Below are 23,588 nucleotides of genomic sequence, written 5' to 3' on the forward strand. Positions count from 1 at the left end.
CTTAAAAGAAGGAAAAGTTCCAGAAGATTGGAAAAAAGCAAATATAGTACCTATATATAAAGGAGGAAATAAAGAAGAACCTACCAACTATAGACCAGTCTCTCTAACAAGTACAATAGCAAAAATATGTGAAAGAATTATCAAAAGTAGATGGGTAAAATACTTGGAAAAAAACAACGTACTAAACCCAAGGCAATTTGGATTCAGACAAGGACGATCATGCGTCACCAATTTAATATGTTTCTATTCAAGGCTAATAGATATAATACAAGAAAGAGATGGATGGGCTGATTGTGCATTTCTAGACCTAAAAAAAGCTTTTGACAAAGTACCACTTAAGAAGTTGCTTAAGAAATTAGAATATGAAGGAGGAATACAAGGTAAATTGCTAAATTGGATGGAAGACTTTTTGCAAGAAAGAAAAATGAGAGTAGTGATAAGAGATCAGCACTCAAAATGGAATGAAGTAATAAGCGGTGTCCCGCAGGGAACAGTTCTGGCCCCAATAATGTTTGCTATATATATTAATGATATGGATGAAGGAATTGAAAGCTATATGAGCTTCTTTGCAGATGATGCAAAATTACTGAAAAGAGTGAAAACTGAAGAAGATTGTGAATCACTACAGAGAGATCTAAATAAAGTACAAGAATGGAGTAGGAAGTGGGAGATGGAGTTCAATACAAAAAAGTGTAGTATAATGGAATTTGGAAAAAGCAAAAACAGAATAACAGGAGCATATAATTTGGGAGAAGAAGGAATAAAAAAAGTAGAAAATGAGAAGGACCTGGGAGTCATTGTTATGAATAATATGTCACCTGAGAAACATATAAATAAGATTTTTGGAGAAACTTATAATTTAATAAGAACAATCAAAGTGGCATTTACATACCTGGATGAAGAAATGGTGAGGAAAATCCTAATCACCCTGATAAGACCAAGATTGGAATATGCAGCAACGATATGGTCACCAAGTACAAAAAAATGTATAAAAAAACTGGAAAGAATACAAAGAGCAATTACAAAACTGGCACCAACACTCTCAAAACTATCATATGAAGAGAGACTACAAAAACTTAAACTACAGACACTAGAGCAAAGAAGAGAGAGAGGAGATTTGATAGCTATTTACAGAATCATGAAAGGCATAGAAATTACTGATAGAGAGAATCTGATAAAATGGGATGACAGAAATACAAGAGGACACGGAAAGAAAATAAAAAAAGACAGCTATAGAAGAGATTTTAAAAAGAACAGCTTTCCTCACAGAGCAATAGACAGTTGGAACAAGTTAGATGAGAAAGTGGTGTGTGCAAAATCAATACATGAATTTAAAAATAGTTTAGATAAAATGAGATATGAAGACGGGACCCCACGAGCATAGCTCCCCTTCCCGTAAAATACAACTAGGTAAATACAACTAGGTAAATACACACTTTCAACGAACGGACGGCTTGAAGAACGTTCTGAAGAAAAGTGAAGATTGTGGATCCCAACGCAAAGAGAAGTGCCTTTTTGTATTTGCAGGGTGGGGGGAAATTGCTCGTGGGGTAGTGGGAAAGTAAGGAAAGAGGAGAGGGGGAGGGATTGCTGGGGAAATGGAAGGTAATGAGGAGGTGGAGGAAATGGCCCTGACGGGCCGCCGAAAGGTAGACAAACGACCCCAAGACGAGTTGGATGATCACGACATGTCTAATAGGAATGTGAAGATTAGAGGTATAGATAGGAGCAATATAGCAGAAAGTGATGAGAATATTTTCAAGGGATTTAAAGAGAGTGGGGGGGACACAAACCCCCCCCGACTGACAAGACTAGAGAAGAAGGTTGATAAGGTGATCGAGGACTTGGAGAGTAGGTTAGGTCATATGAACACCATTTTACAAAGGGTTGAAAGATTGGAAGAACTGGAAAAGGCGAATAAAAACTTAACTGATGAAATAGAAGACCTAAAAAGACAGTTAAGAGAGGTAAAGGTGGAGAATGAGGAATTGAAGAAGAATAGTAAAGAAAACAGAGAAACGATAGCTAAAGAAAGTAAAAATTGGAAGAAAACCCAAGAAGGAAATAAGATTTCATTCACTGACATAGTCAAACAGCAATTGAAAGAACATACTGAAGACTCAGTTATTAAAGTGATGAGACAAAAGGAGAATATAGTAAGGGATTTAGCAGACAAGAAGAAATGTATAATTATATTAGGAATGGAAGAGAAACACAACACAGATAGAACCACAAGAATCAAAGAGGAAAATGAAAAAGTAAGCCAATTACTAGAATCAGTTCAGGAAGATGAACCAGAAATTATGAAACAAATCGAAGAGAAATTTAGACTCGGAAAGTATAGCACAGACAAGACCAGACCAATTAAGATTAAATTCAAGTCACAAACAACGGCAGAAAATATCTTATCCAAAACAGGGAAACTAGCAACAAGTGAACAATACAAAAAGATATGGATAAAAAGAGAAATGAATAAAGAGGAAAGAGAGGAAGAAAAGCAGAAAAGACTGGAAGCTAAGGCAAAAAACGAGAACAGAACGGAGTCAGAGAAAGAGAGATTCTATTGGAGAGTAGTGAACATGAAACTAAGGAAGTTCGACATACAAAAGAAAAACATAAGGGAAACAGAGAACACAATGGAAGTGGCAGAAAACTAAGAGTGTCTTACACAAATATAGATGGATTAATAACAGGATTGAATGAGCTGAATGATTATTTGAAAGAAAAAGAACCGGACATAATGGGAATTGTAGAAACAAAATTAAAAGGCCCACTACCACCCAACAGTGTAGGACATGATACATACAATTATTGGATTAGAAACAGAGAGAAAAAACAAGGGGGTGGAGTTATGTTCCTGACTAAGAAGGATATAAACGTGAAAGGTGTCATATATGGAAAGAATACAGTAGAGATGATTATGATAGAAGTGGAAGACCGAGATAAGAAGAGCAGAAAATTTGTGATCAATTATGTGCCTCCGAAAACAGCCTCATGGGAGGAGAGTGAACATAAAAGTATGTTAGAGGACACAAAGATAGCATTAACTAAAATAATGGAAGACGGAGGAAGAATAGTTATGATGGGCGACTTTAATTGCAAAGAAATCTGCTGGGAAGAAATGACAGTAAAGAGTGGTGATGACTCATGGGGAAATGCTCTACTTGAGATGATTACTGACCATTCAATGACACAATGGATACAAGAGAACACTAGGTATAGAAATGAAGAAGAACCATCGAGGCTAGACTTAATATTTACATCTGAACCTAGAATAGTGGACAAGATTGAATATAAAACACCAATAGGTAAAAGTGACCACATATTGATTGAACTGGAACTTAATGAAGAAAAATATATGAAAAGAAATGAACAATATAGAAAAGGAAGAATGATGTATGAAAAAACAAACTTTGATAAAATAAGAGAATTCTTCCAACAAGAAAACTGGGAAGAAATATACAAAGAAGAAACATCAGTGGAAGAGAAATGGAATATTTTGACAAAAATTTACAAAAAAGGAGTGGAAAAGTATGTCCCAAGACAAAAACAAGAAAAAGAATATGTAAAATGCTGGTACAACAAAAGTTGTAGGGAGTTAAAAGACAAAAGAGACAAAGCCTGGACCAGATGGAAAAAAGACAGAAGACCTGAAAAATGGAAAATATATACTGGTTATAGAAATGAATATGTACAAAAGTGCAGAGAGGAAAAAAGAAAATATGAAAAAGATGTTATAGAAAAGTGTAAAGATCAACCAAAACTATTCTACAGATTTGTAAACAATAAACTGAAAAACAAACAAGACTTGGAGAAATTAAGACAAGGAGGAGTTGAATACACTGAGGAAATAGAAATGGCAGAAATTATGAACAAACATTTTAAATCAGTGTTTACAAGGGAAAATATACAACCTGAAGAGATTGAGTGGAAGGAAAAAGTCCCCCCTATGGAAGAAATAGAAGTAACAAAGAATGAAATATTGACACACTTGGGTAATTTTGATGTCAGAAAATCGCATGGGCCAGATGAAATAGCAAACTGGATTCTGAAAGAATGCAGGAATGAACTGGCAGACAAAATACATAGCATAATAAGCAGTTCCTTAAAAGAAGGAAAAGTTCCAGAAGATTGGAAAAAAGCAAATATAGTACCTATATATAAAGGAGGAAATAAAGAAGAACCTACCAACTATAGACCAGTCTCTCTAACAAGTACAATAGCAAAAATATGTGAAAGAATTATCAAAAGTAGATGGGTAAAATATTTGGAAAAAAACAACGTACTAAATCCAAGGCAATTTGGATTCAGACAAGGACGATCATGCGTCACCAATTTAATATGTTTCTATTCAAGGCTAATAGATATAATACAAGAAAGAGATGGATGGGCTGATTGTGCATTTCTAGACCTAAAAAAAGCTTTTGACAAAGTACCACATAAGAAGTTGCTTAAGAAATTAGAATATGAAGGAGGAATACAAGGTAAATTGCTAAATTGGATGGAAGACTTTTTGCAAGAAAGAAAAATGAGAGTAGTGATAAGAGATCAGCACTCAAAATGGAATGAAGTAATAAGCGGTGTCCCGCAGGGAACAGTTCTGGCCCCAATAATGTTTGCTATATATATTAATGATATGGATGAAGGAATTGAAAGCTATATGAGCTTCTTTGCAGATGATGCAAAATTACTGAAAAGAGTGAAAACTGAAGAAGATTGTGAATCACTACAGAGAGATCTAAATAAAGTACAAGAATGGAGTAGGAAGTGGGAGATGGAGTTCAATACAAAAAAGTGTAGTATAATGGAATTTGGAAAAAGCAAAAACAGAATAACAGGAGCATATAATTTGGGAGAAGAAGGAATAAAAAAAGTAGAAAATGAGAAGGACCTGGGAGTCATTGTTATGAATAATATGTCACCTGAGAAACATATAAATAAGATTTTTGGAGAAACTTATAATTTAATAAGAACAATCAAAGTGGCATTTACATACCTGGATGAAGAAATGGTGAGGAAAATCCTAATCACCCTGATAAGACCAAGATTGGAATATGCAGCAACGATATGGTCACCAAGTACAAAAAAATGTATAAAAAAAACTTGAAAGAATACAAAGAGCAATTACAAAATTGGCACCAACACTCTCAAAACTATCATATGAAGAGAGACTACAAAAACTTGAACTACAGACACTAGAGCAAAGAAGAGAGAGAGGAGATTTGATAGCTATTTACAGAATCATGAAAGGCATAGAAATTACTGATAGAGAGAATCTGATAAAATGGGATGACAGAAATACAAGAGGACACGGAAAGAAAATAAAAAAAGACAGCTATAGAAGAGATTTGAAAAAGAACAGCTTTCCTCACAGAGCAATAGACAGTTGGAACAAGTTAGATGAGAAAGTGGTGTGTGCAAAAACAATACATGAATTTAAAAATAGTTTAGATAAAATGAGATATGAAGACGGGACCCCACGAGCATAGCTCCCCTTCCCGTAAAATACAACTAGGTAAATACAACTAGGTAAATACACACACACATATATATATATATATATATATATATACACACATATATATACACATATATATATACACATATATATATATACACACACACATATATATACACAATATATATATATATACACACACACATATATATATATATATATATATACACACATATATAATATATATATATACACACACATATATATATATATATATATATATATATATATACACACACACACACACACTTCAACGAATGGACGGCTTAGAAGACGTTCTGAAGAAAATTGAAGTTTGTGGATCCCAACGCAAAGAGAAGTGCCTATTGTTTTTACAGGGTGGGGGGGAAATTGCTTGTGGAGTAGTAGGAAAGTAGGGAAAGAGGAAAGGGGGAGGGATTACTGAGGGAAATGGAAGGAAATGAGGAAGGAGTAGACTTGGCCCAGGCAGACAGGCGAAAGGTAAACAAAAGGGCTCCCGACGACGACGAAATGTCTAATAAAAATGTAAAGATTAGAAGTATAGATAAGAGCAATACAGTAGAAAGTGATGAGAATATTTTCAAGGGATTTAAAGAGGGTGGGGGGGACACAAACCCCCCCCCCCCCCCGACTGACAAGACTAGAGGAGAAGGTTGATAAGGTGATCGAGGACTTGGAGAGTAGGTTAGGTCATATGAACACCATTTTACAAAGGGTTGAAAGATTGGAAGAACTAGAAAAGGCAAATAAAAACTTAACTGATGAAATAGAAGACCTAAAAAGACAGTTAAGAGAAGTAAAGGTGGAGAATGAGGAATTGAAGAATAGTAAAGAAAACAGAGAGACAATAGCTAAAGAAACTAAGAATTGGAAAACAACCCAAGAAGGAAATAAGGTTTCATTCACTGACATAGTCAAACAGCAATTGAAAGAACATACTGAAGACTCAGTTATTAAAGTGATGAGACAAAAGGAGAATATAGTAAGATTTAGCAGACAAGAAGAAATGTATAATTACATTAGGAATGGAAGAGAAACACAACACAGATAGAACCACAAGAATCAAAGAGGAAAATGAAAAAGTAAGCCAATTACTAGAATCAGTTCAGGAAGATGAACCAGAAATTATGAAACAAATCGAAGAGAAATTTAGACTCGGAAAGTATAGCACAGACAAGACCAGACCAATTAAGATTAAATTCAAGTCACAAACAACGGCAGAGAATATCTTATCCAAAACAGGGAAACTAGCAACAAGTGAACAATATAAATAGATATGGATAAAAAGGGAAATGAATAAAGAGGAAAGAGAGAAAGAAAAGCAGAAAAGACTGGAAGCTAAGGCAAAAAACGAGAACAGAACGGAGTCAGAGAAAGAGAGATTCTATTGGAGAGTAGTGAACATGAAACTAAGGAAGTTCGACATACAAAAGAAAAACATAAGGGAAACAGAGAACACAATGGAAGTGGCAGAAAACTAAGAGTGTCTTACACAAATATAGATGGATTAATAACAGGATTGAATGAGCTGAATGATTATTTGAAGGAAAAAGAACCGGACATAATGGGAATTGTAGAAACAAAATTAAAAGGCCCACTACCACCCAACAGTGTAGGACATGATGCATACAATTATTGGATTAGAAACAGAGAGAAAAAGCAAGGGGGTGGAGTTATGTTCCTGACTAAGAAGGATATAAACGTGAAAGGTGTCATATATGGAAAGAATACAGTAGAGATGATTATGATAGAAGTGGAAGACAGAGATAAGAAGAGCAGAAAATTTGTGATCAATTATGTGCCTCCAAAAACAGCCTCATGGGAGGAGAGTGAACATAAAAGTATGTTAGAGGACACAAAGATAACATTAAATAAAATAATGGAAGATGGAGGAAGAATAGTTATGATGGGCGACTTTAATTGCAAAGAAATCTGCTGGGAAGAAATGACAGTAAAGGGTGGAGACGACTCATGGGGAAACGCTCTACTTGAGATGATTATTGACCACACAATGACACAATGGATACAGGAGAACACTAGGTATAGAAATGAAGAAGAACCATCGAGACTAGACTTATTAATTACATCTGAACCTAGAATAGTGGACAAGATTGAATATAAAACACCAATAGGTAAAAGTGACCACATATTGATTGAACTGGAACTTAATGAAGAAAAATATATGAAAAGAAATGAACAATATAGAAAAGGAAGAATGATGTATGAAAAAACAAACTTTGATAAAATAAGAGAATTCTTTCAACAAGAAAACTGGGAAGAAATATACAAAGAAGAAACATCAGTGGAAAAGAAATGGAATATTTTGACAAAAATTTACAAAAAAGGAGTGGAAAAGTATGTCCCAAGACAAAAACAAGAAAAAGAATATGTAAAATGCTGGTACAACAAAAGTTGTAGGGAGTTAAAAGACAAAAGAGACAAAGCCTGGACCAGATGGAAAAAAGACAGACCTGAAAAATGGAAAATATATACCGGTTATAGAAATGAATATGTACAAACGTGCAGAGAGGAAAAGAGAAAATATGAAAAAGATGTCATAGAAAAATGTAAAGATCAACCAAAACTATTCTACAGATTTGTAAACAATAAACTGAAAAACAAACAGGACTTGGAGAAATTAAGACAAGGGGGAGTTGAATACACTGAGGAAATGGAAATGGCGGAAATTATGAACAAACATTTTAAATCAGTGTTTACAAGGGAGAACATACAACCTGAAGAGATTGAATGGAAAGAGAAAGTCCCCCCTATAGAAGAAATAGAAGTATCAAAGAATGAAATATTGATACACTTGAGTAATCTTGATGTCAGAAAATCGCATGGACCAGATGAAATAGCAAACTGGATTCTGAAAGAATGCAGGAATGAACTGGCAGACAAAATACATAGCATAATAAGCAGTTCCTTGAAAGAAGAAAAAGTTCCAGAAGATTGGAAAAAAGCAAATATAGTACCTATATATAAAGGAGGAAATAAAGAATAACCTACCAACTATAGACCAGTCTCTCTAACAAGTACAATAGCAAAAATTTGTGAAAGAATTATCAAAAATAGATGGGTAAAATACTTGGAAAAAAACAACGTACTAAATCCAAGGCAATTTGGATTCAGACAAGGACGATCATGCGTCACCAATTTAATATGTTTCTATTCAAGGCTAATAGATATAATACAAGAAAGAGATGGATGGGCTGATTGTGCATTTCTAGACCTAAAAAAAGCTTTTGACAAAGTACCACATAAGAAGTTGCTTAAGAAACTAGAATCTGAAGGAGGAATACAAGGTAAATTACTAAATTGGATGGAAGACTTTTTGCAAGAAAAAAAAATGAGAGTAGTGATAAGAAACCAGCACTCAAAATGGTATGAAGTAATAAGCGGTGTCCCGCAGGGAACAGTTCTGGCCCCAATAATGTTTGCTATATATATTAATGATATGGATGAAGGAATTGAAAGCTATATGAGCTTCTTTGCAGACGATGCAAAACTACTGAAAAGAGTGAAAACTGAAGAAGATTGTGAATCACTACAGAGAGATCTAAATAAAGTACAAGAATGGAGTAGGAAGTGGGAGATGGAGTTCAATACAAAAAAGTGTAGTATAATGGAATTTGGAAAAAGCAAAAACAGAATAACAGGAGCATATAATTTGGGAGAAGAAGGAATAAAAAAAGTAGAAAATGAGAAGGACCTGGGAGTCAGTGTTATGAATAATATGTCACCTGAGAAACATATAAATAAGATTTTTGGAGAAACTTATAATTTAATAAGAACAATCAAAGTGGCATTTACATATCTGGATGAAGAAATGGTGAGGAAAATCCTAATCACCCTGATAAGACCAAGATTGGAATATGCAGCAACGATATGGTCACCAAGTACAAAAAAATGTATAAAAAAACTTGAAAGAATACAAAGAGCAATCACAAAACTGGCACCAACACTCTCAAAACTATCATATGAAGAGAGACTACAAAAACTTGAACTACAGACACTAGAGCAAAGAAGAGAGAGAGGAGATTTGATAGCTATTTACAGAATCATGAAAGGCATAGAAATTACTGATAGAGAGAATCTGATAAAATGGGATGACAGAAATACAAGAGGACACGGAAAGAAAATAAAAAAAAGACAGCTATAGAAGAGATTTGAAAAAGAACAGCTTTCCTCACAGAGTAATAGACAGTTGGAACAAGTTAGATGAGAAAGTGGTGTGTGCAAAAACAATACATGAATTTAAAAATTGTTTAGATAAAATGAGAAATGAAGACGGGACCCCACGAGCATAGCTCCCCTTCCCGTAAAATACAACTAGGTACAACTAGGTAAATACATATATATATATATATACACACATATATATATATATATACACACACATATATATATATATACACACACACATATATTTATATATATATATATATACACATTAGGGTTATGACAAAAAAAAAAAATCTCGAAATTTAAAATGCCTGCTGTCCCATGTGATGAGTTTCCAATCGCTTATCATATAAATTATAATTATTTCGGTTTCATATGAAAAAAGTTCCCCCACCTATGCACTCATAGTTAGCGAATTTTCACCGTGAAAGTGGTTTTCTGTTGAAAAATTTCTGACAACTTTATATTGTTACATACAGCATAGTATACCTTTTTATAGATTATAGAAAATGAAAGGAGTGAGAGAGAGAGAGAGAGAGAAAGAGAGAGATAAAAAAACATGTTTTGTAAGGATGACTATGTTGTAACAATATGCATTTCATAATCGAAAAATATTAGAACACAGGCATTATATTTTTATTGCTTGAATTCATGAATACTGATAAGAAATGAACAAGGTACAATACATCCTAGAATAGAAACGTTGGGCGACTTTCTCCTGAGTAAATATTGGATGATGCAATACACCCATACAGTATCATCAGATTATCTTGGCTGGCTGAGCCTGGCTCAGTAGCTTCAGTTACCTGTCAGTCTTGATAGCTGTTGGTTGTGCTGTCTGGCTCGCTCATCAGGTATGTCCTGTAGGGGCTAGCACTTACGTTTTTGATCAAGAGGATTTGCATTTTAGGTTTAAAATGTTAGTGAGGTAGCTATTTGCAGTCCTAACGATAATTTATTCTTGTATTGCAGAGTCGCAGAAGAAATGGCATACTTTAAATCCAGTGATAATGTGGAGAAGAATGCACAAAAATGGGCTTCAAATCTACCATCATCCATTCATACAAAGCGGCGTGATCTTCCATATGTTGAATGCTTAACAAGTTTCATCAGGCTACCTAAAAATCGGCATATATTGGGAAGATACCACATTTTACTGAAGGAAGACAAACTGAAAAGTACTAGGATACAACGGATTTGTGAAGAATTATTACAGTTGTGGGGCAAATTCAGCTTTCCTACTCTCAGTCAGCAAGCCATAAAAGCACGACTGGCCAAACTGATACTTTTGTATGAGAAGAACCAACGTAGACCAAATGAAGACTTTTTGAATGGGATGGAGAATATATTTGATATTACTAAAGTTAATGGTGTTTGGCTTTGTAGTGAAGATAAAGAGCTTTATCACAAACAAGTGGAGTCAGATGGAAAGGTTGGATACACCACTCACAAGCCAGCGCCTAAATCTTCCATACATCCTTCAAAAAGACAGAGACATGTTCCAATATCACATGAACAATTTACTAGTACATCTAATGATGATAATGAATCTGGTAACTCAGGTGACAATGTCAGCAGTGTAACAGAGGACAGTTCTAATGATGAGCCAGAGCCAGTTAAAAGAAGGAAACTGTCTTCCACACACCAGGCCACTAAGTTAGTGAGTCGCCAGTCTTTGTCTACCAACAAGGCATCTAAAGTTTGTGCTAGTCTTGCAGAAGAAGGTGTGCCTCTTCCTACACCAACACAATCAGGAGTATGGCGAGGAGTCATCAGACTAGCAGAAAAATAGAAGGATGAGATAAAGTCCCTTTTGAAGGAAGAGAAGGATTTTTCTCTTCACTTTGATGGGAAAAGGCTAGTAAAACAAGAGTACCGAGTGGTCTGCCTCAAAAGTGCAACTAGGGATATTAGACTAGGGGTTGCAAGGTGCAAAAGTGGATCTTCGCAAGATATATATGATGCACTGGAGAAAGTAATTGATGAATATGATGCCTGGTCAAGCATTAAAATGATCATATGTGATACGACTGCTGTAAACACTGGACGATCAAATGGTGTTGTTGCGAGAATACAGAGAGCAATGAACGGAAAAGGATTAGACATGCCTCAATACATTGGGTGTCAGCATCACATATTGGACAGAATATTGAGGCACGTTCTTGATTTCTACATTTCTGAAACGACTACCAAACCGAGTCTGAACTACAAGTTTGTCAATGAACTGTTGGAAAACTATGATCACCTACAAAGTGAGTATGTGGCAGAGACACAAACAGAAAGGGATGAGAACCCTGGCTGGAGGGATGACTTCAATTTCTTGTATGAACTTTGCAAAGCATTCCAGCATTATAAGAAACATGCTTCTTTCCCGATTATCAAGTGGCGAAAACTGCCTTCTCTACACAGTGCCCGATGGAATTCGAGGGCAATTTATACTCTCATTGCATAATTTTTACTGCCATCATGGCGTAATATTTTGGAGCGTCCAGCAAGTTTCATCGCCAACAGATGGCAAGAAGCATGGTTCACCAATCAAATATTCAAGAAGACAAGCTATGATGACCTTCTCCTTGGTATTACCGAGTTGGGATGTGCCGCTGCCCTGAAATGCTTGAAAAATCACTGGAGCAGGTCACCATCAGTGCTTGATGTACCTCGTACGAACATGATAGCAGAGAGAGCTGTGAAAGTGATGGAAGAACTGAGTAAAATATGCAAAAAAGACAAGTATTTATGTGATCGGTTTGTTGTTACCAACAGTATATAGTTTGAGATTTTCTTTGCATCAGTATCACCGTTATTGAAATGTTTAAAAGAATTAAGAGCTTGTGTGGGGGACATATTTTCAAAGTTCAACAAAATGAGTTATTTTTTCGTGATTAGCACCAAAATGTTCAATAAATCTTGTACCAGGCAAACTTTTTTTTTCTGAGTCATAACCCTAATACACACATATATATATATATATACACATATATATATATACACATATATATATATATACACATATATATATATATATACATATATATATACATATATATATACACATATATATATATATATACACATATATATATACACATATATATATACACATATATATATACAAACATATATATATATATATACATATATATATATATATATACATATATATATATACATACATATATATATATATATACATACATATATACATATATATATATACACATATATACATATATATATATACATATATATATATATATACATATATATATATATACATATATATATATACACATATATATATATATATACATATATATACACATAAATATATACACACATTATATATACACATATATATATATACACATATATATATACACACATATATATATATACCGTATTTTCCGGCGTATAGTGCGCGACTTTTTTCCGTTGGAAGGGCCTAAAAATGGGGGTGCGCGTTATCCGGTGGTGCGCATTATCTACGGCCTACGATAAAAATTGCGGCTGTGTGTGTAATTTTTTTTCACAACGTGACGATGTTGGCCGTCACAAAGTCGGGACGGCACACTTCTCCGTGACGTTCCGTGAGAACAAGAAGAACAGCCATGGTGACATGAAAGAATACGCCAGCATGGGCTACCGTATATAAATATTTGGTATAGGTAGGTATCTATCGAATCTTATTTTTCATGTTTAAATAGGCCTAAACACCATGAAACATGATCAATATTCATGATATTTGCCCATGTTCATAGCATCCTTGTTTGAATTTTTATGTTGGCTTTGTTGCTTCACTTTAGGTATGGTACAAATTCCGTTGCGGCCGTTCATAAACTCGTGTCAAACACCTGACTACAACACCCTCTTTCGGGAGTTATATTAAGTAAACGTCACCTTGATGAGAGACTGTCATATTTCACCACTGTCATTGCAGGTTCAAAGCTAAAACGAAAGTCTGTAGTTTGTTTCAGTATTAAATAAAAATGGTAAAAACGAATTATTTCTTCAAGATGTAAAATGAACATTTTCTATAAAAATCCCGAAATTTTTCTGTATATTTCACTTTCAATAAACTTTTTTTTAGATCATATTTCCTACAAACTATTTAAGCTACAAAGTAATAAGGGACCAACGCACAACATGAGTCATATGTACCGTACATGTAGTTCCGACTTTTTCTTAGTTGTGTCCTGATTGATGCCTAAACTGACACTTAATTTAGTGACAAATCAACAGATTTCCCAGCGGTGGCTCTAGCCAATGAAAAATACTTCTCCATGTAATCAAAGGATTACAAAGGCAAAGCATGCCGACAGGAGACCTTTTGATCCATATCTAGGTCGGATGCAAAAAAAAAATCATATTAATAATAAATTAAAACTATAACAATGTAAATAACCATTAAAATACATAAATAAATGCATTGGTATAGTTGAATAACAAACAAACAGGTAAATAGTAAATGATAATAAATTGACATATAACTAATAATAAATGAAAATCAGACAGACAAATTATAACAAAACAAAAACAAATAATATAACATAAATTATAATAATTACAGCATCTTACTTAGGTATTTATCTAAATGATTCTTAAAGCTTCGAACTGAACTACATTGCACTACCTGTGCAGGAAGTTTATTCCATTCATTAACTACACGGTTGACAAAGTTGTTTCTACCTACTTCCAAATTGAATCTATTTCCGGACAGTTTGAGACCATTGTTTCTTGTCTGATTCTCATTCAATGTGAAAATTTGGTCACTTTTGATGTTGTCAATTCCCTTTAAAATCTTAAAGACCTGTATCAAGTCACCTCTGAGTCTACGCTTTTTTAGGGAAAACAGATTCATGTGCTTAAGTCGATTTTCGTATGATTTATTTTTGATATTTGGAATCAGTTTTGTGGCTCGCCGTTGTACTTTTTCCAGTCTGTCAATGTCTTTAATGAGATTCGGTGACCATACGGAAACAGCATATTCACATTATATAAATACCGAGGTAAAACTGCGTTATAGACAAATGCGATCGGGCATGCGCGTTATACATCGGTGCGCGCTATCTGTGTACCGAGATAACAAAGTGCATGGGTGCGCATTATAACCCGATGCGCATTTTAAGCCGGAAAATACGGTACACACATATATATATACACACATATATATATATATACCAACAGGCTTCTTTCCCCTTATAAGGGAGGTAGTCAGCCAAGGCATGCACCTACCTGCACCCAGCCCATTCCCATTTGTCACACATTTCCTTTTCATCATAGTTCCTTGTGGATAAAGGGTCATCCCTCTCCTCTACCCACTGCCTGGGTCAGAAGCAATCCAACAAGACACAGCACGCCCACAGCAGAGTTAGCCACTTCATTTGCACACCAACCTTTCATTCTTCTCCCTCCATCCAAAAATAGAAATGATGAAGAGAAATCCATTCAGGTAGTGACAATATATTATCCATTCACAACCAGTCTCTACTTACACCTATATTTTGCCTTTTCCTTTCCCAACTTATAACACAACTCAAAAGCTATTCTTTTACTCAAAGACCCCCATCATCTCATCCATTCATTTCATTCTGCCTCCCTTAAATACTAAGTCCGACCCATACAGTGTCATAGGTACAATCACCCTTTCATTTAGTCTTCTCTTCGCATCCATCCCTTGATACTGTACTTATCTCTCCTGATATTTTTCATTCTCCAAAGACATTCACTTCCTTCCTCAACTCTACAATTTACCTCCACCTCTACTCCTCCATTACGTGTTACAGGTGACCCTAAATATTTAAAACTATGGTATTCACTTCCTCTAACCTGTCTCCTTTAAGGCTTACCTCCAACTTACTGTGACCCTCACCTCTTGTGCATTTTAGGCTCTTGCTTTTACCCACATTCATTTTCAACTTCTTCCTATTGCATACCTTCTCAAACTCTGCTGTCAACTGCTTCAGACCCTTTTCTGACCCAGTTACAAGCATCACGTCATCAGCTAACAAATAGTTCACCTTCCACTTACCCCAAGTCACTATCTCTAATCCCCTGCCCACCACCCTTGCCTCTATCTCCTGTACCACCCCATCCATGTGTGTATTTAACAGCCAAGGTGACATAACACAACCCTTCACATCAAACCACTCACTCTCACCATTCTCAGCCCTACCACAAGCTCTACTACTCACATAAAATCTTTTGACTGCTCTTAACAGCTATCCCCTATCCTATATATACCTATAATACATCCCACAATGCCTTCCTGTCCACTCTGTCATAAGCATTTTCTAAATCCATAAAGGCCTATAAAAACACCTTTGCCTTTTGTCAAAAAATTCTCAAATCTATTCTACCATATAAATTTGATCCACATACTTTTCTTTAACCCACACTTTTCCTCACCAATTGACACCCTTTAATATGCCTTTCCAAATACACTCAGCAAACTGATCCTTCTAAAACCACTACATTCACATTTGTCCCCTTTTCCTTTGTAAAGTGGAACTATACATGCATTTCTCCAATCCTCTAGCACACTCCCCTCCCTTAGGCACACATTAAACAACCTCACCAGCCAACCCACTGCTGTATTTGACTATTTGATATACATTGCTGTAACTAATGATTTGTTCCATAATAGTTACAACAGTGAAGTGAATAAAAGCTTCATTCAAATGGCTGCTATCCTTAGCTTGTGACATTGGAAATTGTAGAAAATAGTAATTGGGGCTGTAGATTTCAGCCACCTCCACAGAGGATTTGTATCTGGTTTCCATTCTTTTAGACATTCTACATAGCAAGATAGTAGTGAGTGAGACTCATGATCAAAGGGGCCTGCAATTGAGGCTTGGCAACTGCTGGATTATATTTCAAGTATATATCATACTTTTTTATTTTCTTGTCAACAGATTTTATTCTATATGTTACTAATATTAGTTACAATAATTAGTAACATTCTTACGTAGCAATGTCTCCAAATCTTCTTTTTAAGTTTTTTATTTGTTCTGGAAATGGTAATGTAGAGAATATATATCCAACAACTGGAAGGCCCCATAGTCCTGCAAACAGAAGTGGTTGATAACATATCTCAGATAATCATTTTGGTGCTACACATGCTGATGAATTAAGGGTTATATAAGCCCATTGTTTACACAAAATCATTAACTATTTCTTCAAATACTCTGAGGCACTAATAGAATTTAATGTACAGCAAGAAGTGGCTTATAATTATTTGACTCGATTTTGGATGTCCACTTAATGGGGGTCGTCATTTAGTGTGACCCTGTTCAGAGCAAGATCCACCCTTCAGCTCCAGGATTGGGTTATCTGGGTGAGGTAAAAGGGAGTAAAACACAGGGAATACCCACAGATATAATAGTGGGAAAAAATGATTGGACATCTACTTGTGCAACCCTGGCAATATCTTATATTGTACCGATTTGATTTAATGTTGGTTCATTTAATTAGATATACTGAGAAAATAAACAATAACACTACCTTATACTGAAATATGCTACAACATACCTGGGGGAAGATTCTTGGGCTTTGTATCCAGAAAGTAGACACAGACTATGAGAAACAACACACTCAGGAGTATCTCAGTCAGCATCTGCAGAAAAACATTAGATTAAGCAAAGTTTTTGGTTTGAATTTTATATAGATTACACTCAGACCTCATTACAATACAATCATATTATTTACATATATATATAAATTTCAATTAATTACTTAAATTCAATAATTCCTTAAAAAATATACTGAAATGATAATTTCTGATTGAAAGGTAAGGTACATGGATTCTTTCAACTGATCATAGGGGGCCGTCCCGCTCGAAAACGAACTTCGTCAATTATGATCGGAATTTCGCGAATTTTTAATATATTATATATACATATACTGAGATGTTCACCACCAATTTTTATATCATTTGGTTGAAAAACAATGAAGTTATTAATAAAAAACAGTTTTTTGACCAATTACAAAAGTTGTATCTCCTCACTTATCCATTGACTGAGCATGCTGAAAAAATCACACAAATGCTCTATAGCAATACCTAAAAAATCATTGTGGCGTTTTTTGGAATTTCCTCTTAGTTTAGGAGAATTTTTTTTTTTAAACGTGTCATATTTTTTTTTTCAAAATACAATATATCAACTTCTATAAAACAAAAACAAAAAACCCCACAATAAAAAGTTTGCAAATTTATTCAGCTTTCAAATGATCCAAACCCCATTAAAATCGCCCGAGTAGTTACGGAGGAGATAGAAAAAATGTAGAGAAAAGGGTAGTTTTGAGATATTGAGCTTTGAAGTTCAAAATACATTTCATTGCATTTTTTTGTATTTTTCATTTCGATTTTTTTCTCTGCGCCAATCTTCATGCATTCTATGTCATTCACATGTTATTATAAAGTGTAGCTGATACTTGATCCCCCGTTTTACGAGGTATAAGGAGGTCAGAAGGCGAGGGTTTCAGGACGTGACGTCTCTCATTGTCTCCAGGTTCGCTTACTAGAAAGCTTACTTGAAATCGGAGCTGATAAATAGTTAGATATTGATTGATAGATAGATAGACTTTATTTGGCAATGAATCAATGTTTTTGTCTTGTTCAAGTGCTTTTGTAATGATGGAATTGACTCTAACCAAGTGAGAAAGATTATTATGTGTCCTTCCAAAGTTATGATCAATGACAGTCGCTCTTGTGATGAAAAAAAAGCACTCGGAGCGTCATTTGTAGTGTCGTGATGTACGTAACGCATGCTCGATGGTTGCGGTGACGTCATTGGAAACGAGGATACGGAGGGCGGTGAAGGGTCAGGTCTAGATTCCATACTCGCTAGTAGATGACGTCACGCAAGGTCTAATTATACAGGTCAGACCGTTTACATTCTTCTGCGCAGCTTCTGACGTCATTTGGCTGAGTCCATTTTCTCTTTGTGATACACTGAAGAAAACTGTGAAACGCCAAGGAAGACAGGAACTATAATATTTTATATATATATATATATATATATCATATATATTATATATCATATATATTATATATTCATATATATAGACAGGAACTATAATATTTTATATATATTTATATATATATTTTATATAATATTTGTCAGAATATAACTAATTGCGTGGAGCAGTGCGAGCGAAGGCGACGTCATTTTCGAACGACGGACCAGCTTCAACTGACAGCTATAGGACCCGCTAACCCCACTTTGAACAGCCAGGTGACGTTCACGGGCCCGCAGCGCCAACTCCCTCGAAATTCGGTCGGAAGTGGTTAGACCTTATATTCTTAGATCTTGACGTCACGTTTTTGTGTTGTTATCACTTCGGGCAATGTCGGGTATTTTCGGAAGTTTCCGAAGTCCGATGTGACGGAAGACATTCAGTGGCCCAAATAAAACGCAATATTAGACTTCAAGCTTCTTTTATGGAAGAAAATTAAAATATCAAAACTTTATAAAAAAAATTCACGTGGAATGATGAATTATATAATATATAAATATATTACTATTACTGGGTGGACGTTTTTTACATTTAAAAAGTTTGAACTGCTAGGAAAAGACAAGAGACTTGAATTTTTTTTATATAAAAATGGTCTTATTTTTATTTACAGCAGAACAATATTAAAATACATGTATGTGGAAAATCTCAATATTAAAATACATGTATGTGGAAAATCACTTATTCTTATTTACAGCAGCACAATTAAAATACATGTAGGCCTATACATGTAGGTGGAAAATCTCTACTGGTAAAAACACTTTATTTTTATTTGCAGCACAATTCTCAATCATTCCTACATTGAGGGCAAGTGTAAGTGTCATCTGTGCACATTTCCCTGACATCATGCACAGACAGATTTACACAGTTGTTATGATACCACTGTTTACAAGAGCTGCACTCTATCATCAGTTTTCCAGGACGATAGACATGACACTTACAATATTTGGTGATAGTTTCATACCTCTCATTTTGTGGCAATCTAGCTTTATTGAGTTTTTTATGTGGAAACATGGTGAAATCTCCCTTTTTAAGACATACTACAAGGTGTTCCCTCATTTTACTAACATCAAATGTTACTGACAAAGGATCAATGCCTGCATGGTCGCCGCCATCTTACACAGGAACTGATGACGTATACATCCTTGCAAATGATCCCGTGACGTCATCTACTAGCGAGTATGGAATCTAGACCTGACCGGCGGGGTAGGGGTTAAAACGCGCTCGGCTTCGCGCGTCCCGGGCTGGCGCATCAGCAGCACTATTCAAGGTCACTGCTATGAGTCGTCTCCAGTACCTCGATGATTTGATTCAGTTTCTTAGCTTTCATGAAACACACGCTTCTTCTTCGAATGTTTAGGCATTCTTGAAATGATTATAGCTTCAAATAAAAGTAAATAAAAGTTCTATATATCTATCTATCTCCAAGGAACGACAATTCGATTTCTCTCCACAATGATTCGCTCAGCTTACGTACCGAGTGAACAGATTGCAGTCGAGGATGTGTTTCCAAGTAGTCTATATTAGTGAATAACAAAATACAACGCATTTGTGCCATTTTTATTGCGATGAAATAACTTTATCGAACATTTGTGCAGCGAAGGTGTACTAGAAAGTGGGGGTGGGGGGCAGAAAAATAGCCACAACTCCTTTATTTTTTGGTATTTCGCTGAAATATTTCAGGACTGGATTGCCAAAGGCCACTAGATGACAGGGACTTTTTTTTTCGAATATTTCGATTTTTTGACGGAAATTCATCTGGACGGCCCCCTAGATAATTACACACATTAACCTAGCAAATATGAATTTACTTCTGCGAGTCATTTAAAGTAAACACAATGTATATACATGAATTTAAATCCGTACATTTTCAAGTTAATTCACAGTTCATCATCACACTTATTGCTGTATATATTTTCATTCCCTTGTTGAGCTGGATAGAATAGCCTCAAAAAGAGTTCAGATATATGGTAATTGCGGTTTAACAAATGCATTAGAAAGTCTGAGAACTTACTTGGTAGCGCTCTCAAACTAGGTTAAACTTGAAGGCTTCTGATGTGAAGACGTTAAAAAGTCCCTTGCCCACAGGTTTTTAGAGTGGTCTGTCAAGAACCAGAGCTCTGGGTGAACTATCTTCTGACCTGACGATAGTGGCCGTATTCGAGCGTTTGACTACTTACCCCACCGGACTCCACCGGACCGCACCGGACTCCATCGGACCGCACCGGACCTTTATCCAAGCTTATACCTACCCCACCGGAGGTTGAGATTGATCGTAGGTTAGCATGGAATGTGTATTTTGACAGTTTGCACATGACTTGTATTTGTAACACCACTTGATGTTGCATGCCGAGAGGTTCGAGAGAGTTTGTATGGGACCGCACCGGAGGCTTATTTTATTGTACTTCTACCTGAATAAAATGTACATCAATGTTTTATACGGAACAATAAACATTTATCTGATTCTGATAGTACCAATACCAATTATTCGTATACGGGCGAATAATAATAGCATCTCCATGATAATAGTGAGGTTGAGATTTCAAACTTATCACGTATCCGTATCCTTATACGGATATTTAACATTAGAATTCAGTGTACTTGTTCACGTGACCTTGTACATTATACGTAGTATTCGTTTTCGTTTACGTAGTGAAATCTCAACCTCTCTAATCATTGTTCTTGGACAACCGTATACTGACGGTGGAATAACAATAAAAATATGCACTGTTCGTATTACAAATTTCCTGGACAGTGGAAGGAGGAGGAGGTGGTTGAGGGAACGTGGGGAAATACGTACCTCAAGGGAGTGAAGAATGGAGGAGGATGATAATCTCAGTGGGGAACCGAAGGCCAGGAAATTCGCATTTACCACACGGGACCACGCTTGCTTCCTCACAGCAAGCGTGTATGTACGGAAATCAAAGAGGGGTGTGGGGACAACTCATAAAGAGAACCGTCCTAGGCTAATGAAACCCAGAACTCCTATTGTGAGTTTTAATGAATTGGATAATTAGACACTAAAATTAAGCTACTTGACATTAAATAAGGGTTTTAACAGTTGGGTTCACATACATACATACATCCTATCTATTCCCTGCGCGCGTTCCTAGTTTAAGAAATTGTTGTTTAATGTGTACTTATAATTGTCTTGCTTGTGGAGACGTCTTCAATTAGCCTGATCTCCTGCTGAGCTACGATCGGCGCCACTTCGTTTGGTGGGGGCGGGGAGTGGACGGCCTGGGCGCGCTGTGATGGGGGTTGTAAGTCACTTCGTCGGCGTACTTTTCCCGGTCCATCGCACTACACTCAGTTTTTGCTTGAGGGGTTTATACCCAAATAATCGTCACTCGATTTATTCCAGAGGATATAAATCCCCAACAGTCACTTGAGGGAGGAAAGGACGCGCTTACTATTCCGAGATCGAGCGGTCTGACCTCCTTTTTCGAACTCGATGCTTAGACTGCCTGTGTCCTGCGACAGGTCAGGTCACGATGTCCGCTAGCCGGCTTCCGACGTTGCCAATAGTACTATGTCTCCGTCCCTAGTTGCGAAGGGTACTACGAATAATGTTCATGCGGGAGGGTGACACAGTTCCAAGTGTTCTTTGAGGTAGACACTGTTCACGAGCGGGTTAAACACAGTCCTAATAATTCTAATTGCCTAGCTTAATCAAATATGTGGCAGCGCGCAGGGGGGGGGGAGGGGGTGTGTTTGAGTGCTTTGTATGGGCGCGAATACCGTTGAGCATGGCTCCGAGAACACAAATCAAAAGGGGGGGGGGTGTTTCTAGATATTAGAAGTCTCTCCCTTCGTTAAGGCATTGAATTGGTTGTCAAAAATGACATGACAGATAAAGAGGATAACGAGAAAGTACAGGATGTTGCTACTAGAAGTCTTAAGGACTGGAAATTCCCCCGAGTATGGGGAATTAAGGGCTGATACGGAGAGAAAACAGACGAGAAAATGGGAAGGGAGACAACGAGCTGGGTGTCACAATTTAAAAAATTGTGACAGTTCGATCGTATACGGGCGAATAATCACTTCGTTTTATTTTTATTTGAATTTATTCGGTAAATCATCCTCCATCGCTTTTTCATCTCTGAACGTCACTTACCATTGATTTAATTGGGCCGGTCAGTTAACAGTGACTTTTATCTCAGTTAATATTCAATAAACGGTGCCATATTGCCACTTTCACTGACTTTTACCTCAGAACGTCACTTGCTTGAACTTCATTCAGTCAATTGGTCAATTAACAGCCTGTGACATTGCCCCTTTTACCCCAGAACGTCCTCACTTGAATTTTATTCAGTTAACTGGTCCGGTGGGGTAGGTATGAGCCAAATTTTATACCACTGGTCAAACTGTCAAAATACACATTCCATTTGACCAACGATCAATCTGCACCTCCGGTGGGGTAGGTTTTAGCTTGTGTAAAGGTCCGGTGCGGTCCGATGGAGTCCGGTGGGGTAATTAGTCATACCGGTATTCGGCGGGACTCCTACGTGTTCGAAAAAAACTCGAAGCCACGGATCAACTTTCACTTAAAGTAATTTCTCAAAGTTTCCCGATTTATCAAACCAAAATTACTTCATAGATTTAACAAATAAAAGGGAGGGGAGTTTAATCGTACCTTATCTAAAGCTACGATAGGCGTGGCTCGAAGTTTCAGGGTAGGCTCCCGAATCGAAAGATAACAACACCTCGAGGGAAAGTTCCCGAACCGAGGTAAGCACTAATCTGAATCTGAATCTGTTGGTTGTCAGCAAAGACTATATAGGAAAGCTTCTATCTTTTACTAATAAGAAAACGTCATCCATCCAGCGGGAATGCGCGCCATCTATCGACAGAGCCCCAAACTATAAATCGGAAGTGGCGTAGCGCGGCTTTC

At 36.2% G+C, this 23,588-nt stretch overlaps 1 protein-coding gene and 1 long non-coding RNA gene across 5 annotated transcripts in view; both read right to left on the minus strand.

The window, feature by feature from the left end:
- Positions 1 to 23,588, minus strand: part of LOC143029675 (cytochrome P450 2L1-like) — a 52,569-nt gene that overhangs the window by 17,776 nt on the left and 11,205 nt on the right. The window contains exons 1-3 of one of the 4 annotated variants that reach the window (XM_076192490.1): positions 20,709 to 20,779; positions 17,213 to 17,297; positions 16,650 to 16,746 (exon numbers count right to left, since the gene is read on the minus strand). In XM_076192490.1, the coding sequence (XP_076048605.1) occupies positions 16,650 to 16,746; positions 17,213 to 17,297 (182 nt within the window). In that variant the 5' untranslated portion in view covers positions 20,709 to 20,779. Of the gene's footprint in view, positions 1 to 16,649; positions 16,747 to 17,212; positions 17,298 to 17,416; positions 17,435 to 20,542; positions 20,585 to 20,708; positions 20,780 to 23,588 lie in introns of those variants that run through there. The other 3 variants (XM_076192491.1, XM_076192492.1, XM_076192489.1) reach the window with 3 other exon arrangements.
- Positions 19,270 to 19,895, minus strand: LOC143029466 (uncharacterized). The gene is made up of 2 exons (XR_012966838.1): positions 19,823 to 19,895; positions 19,270 to 19,720 (listed from the first exon to the last, which is right to left on the minus strand). It is a non-coding gene; the product is annotated as an uncharacterized LOC143029466 (long non-coding RNA).

This window comes from Oratosquilla oratoria, chromosome 11 (assembly GCF_046742065.1).
Source record: "Oratosquilla oratoria isolate Oo_2021 chromosome 11, ASM4674206v1, whole genome shotgun sequence".
NCBI lineage: Eukaryota > Metazoa > Arthropoda > Malacostraca > Stomatopoda > Squillidae > Oratosquilla > Oratosquilla oratoria.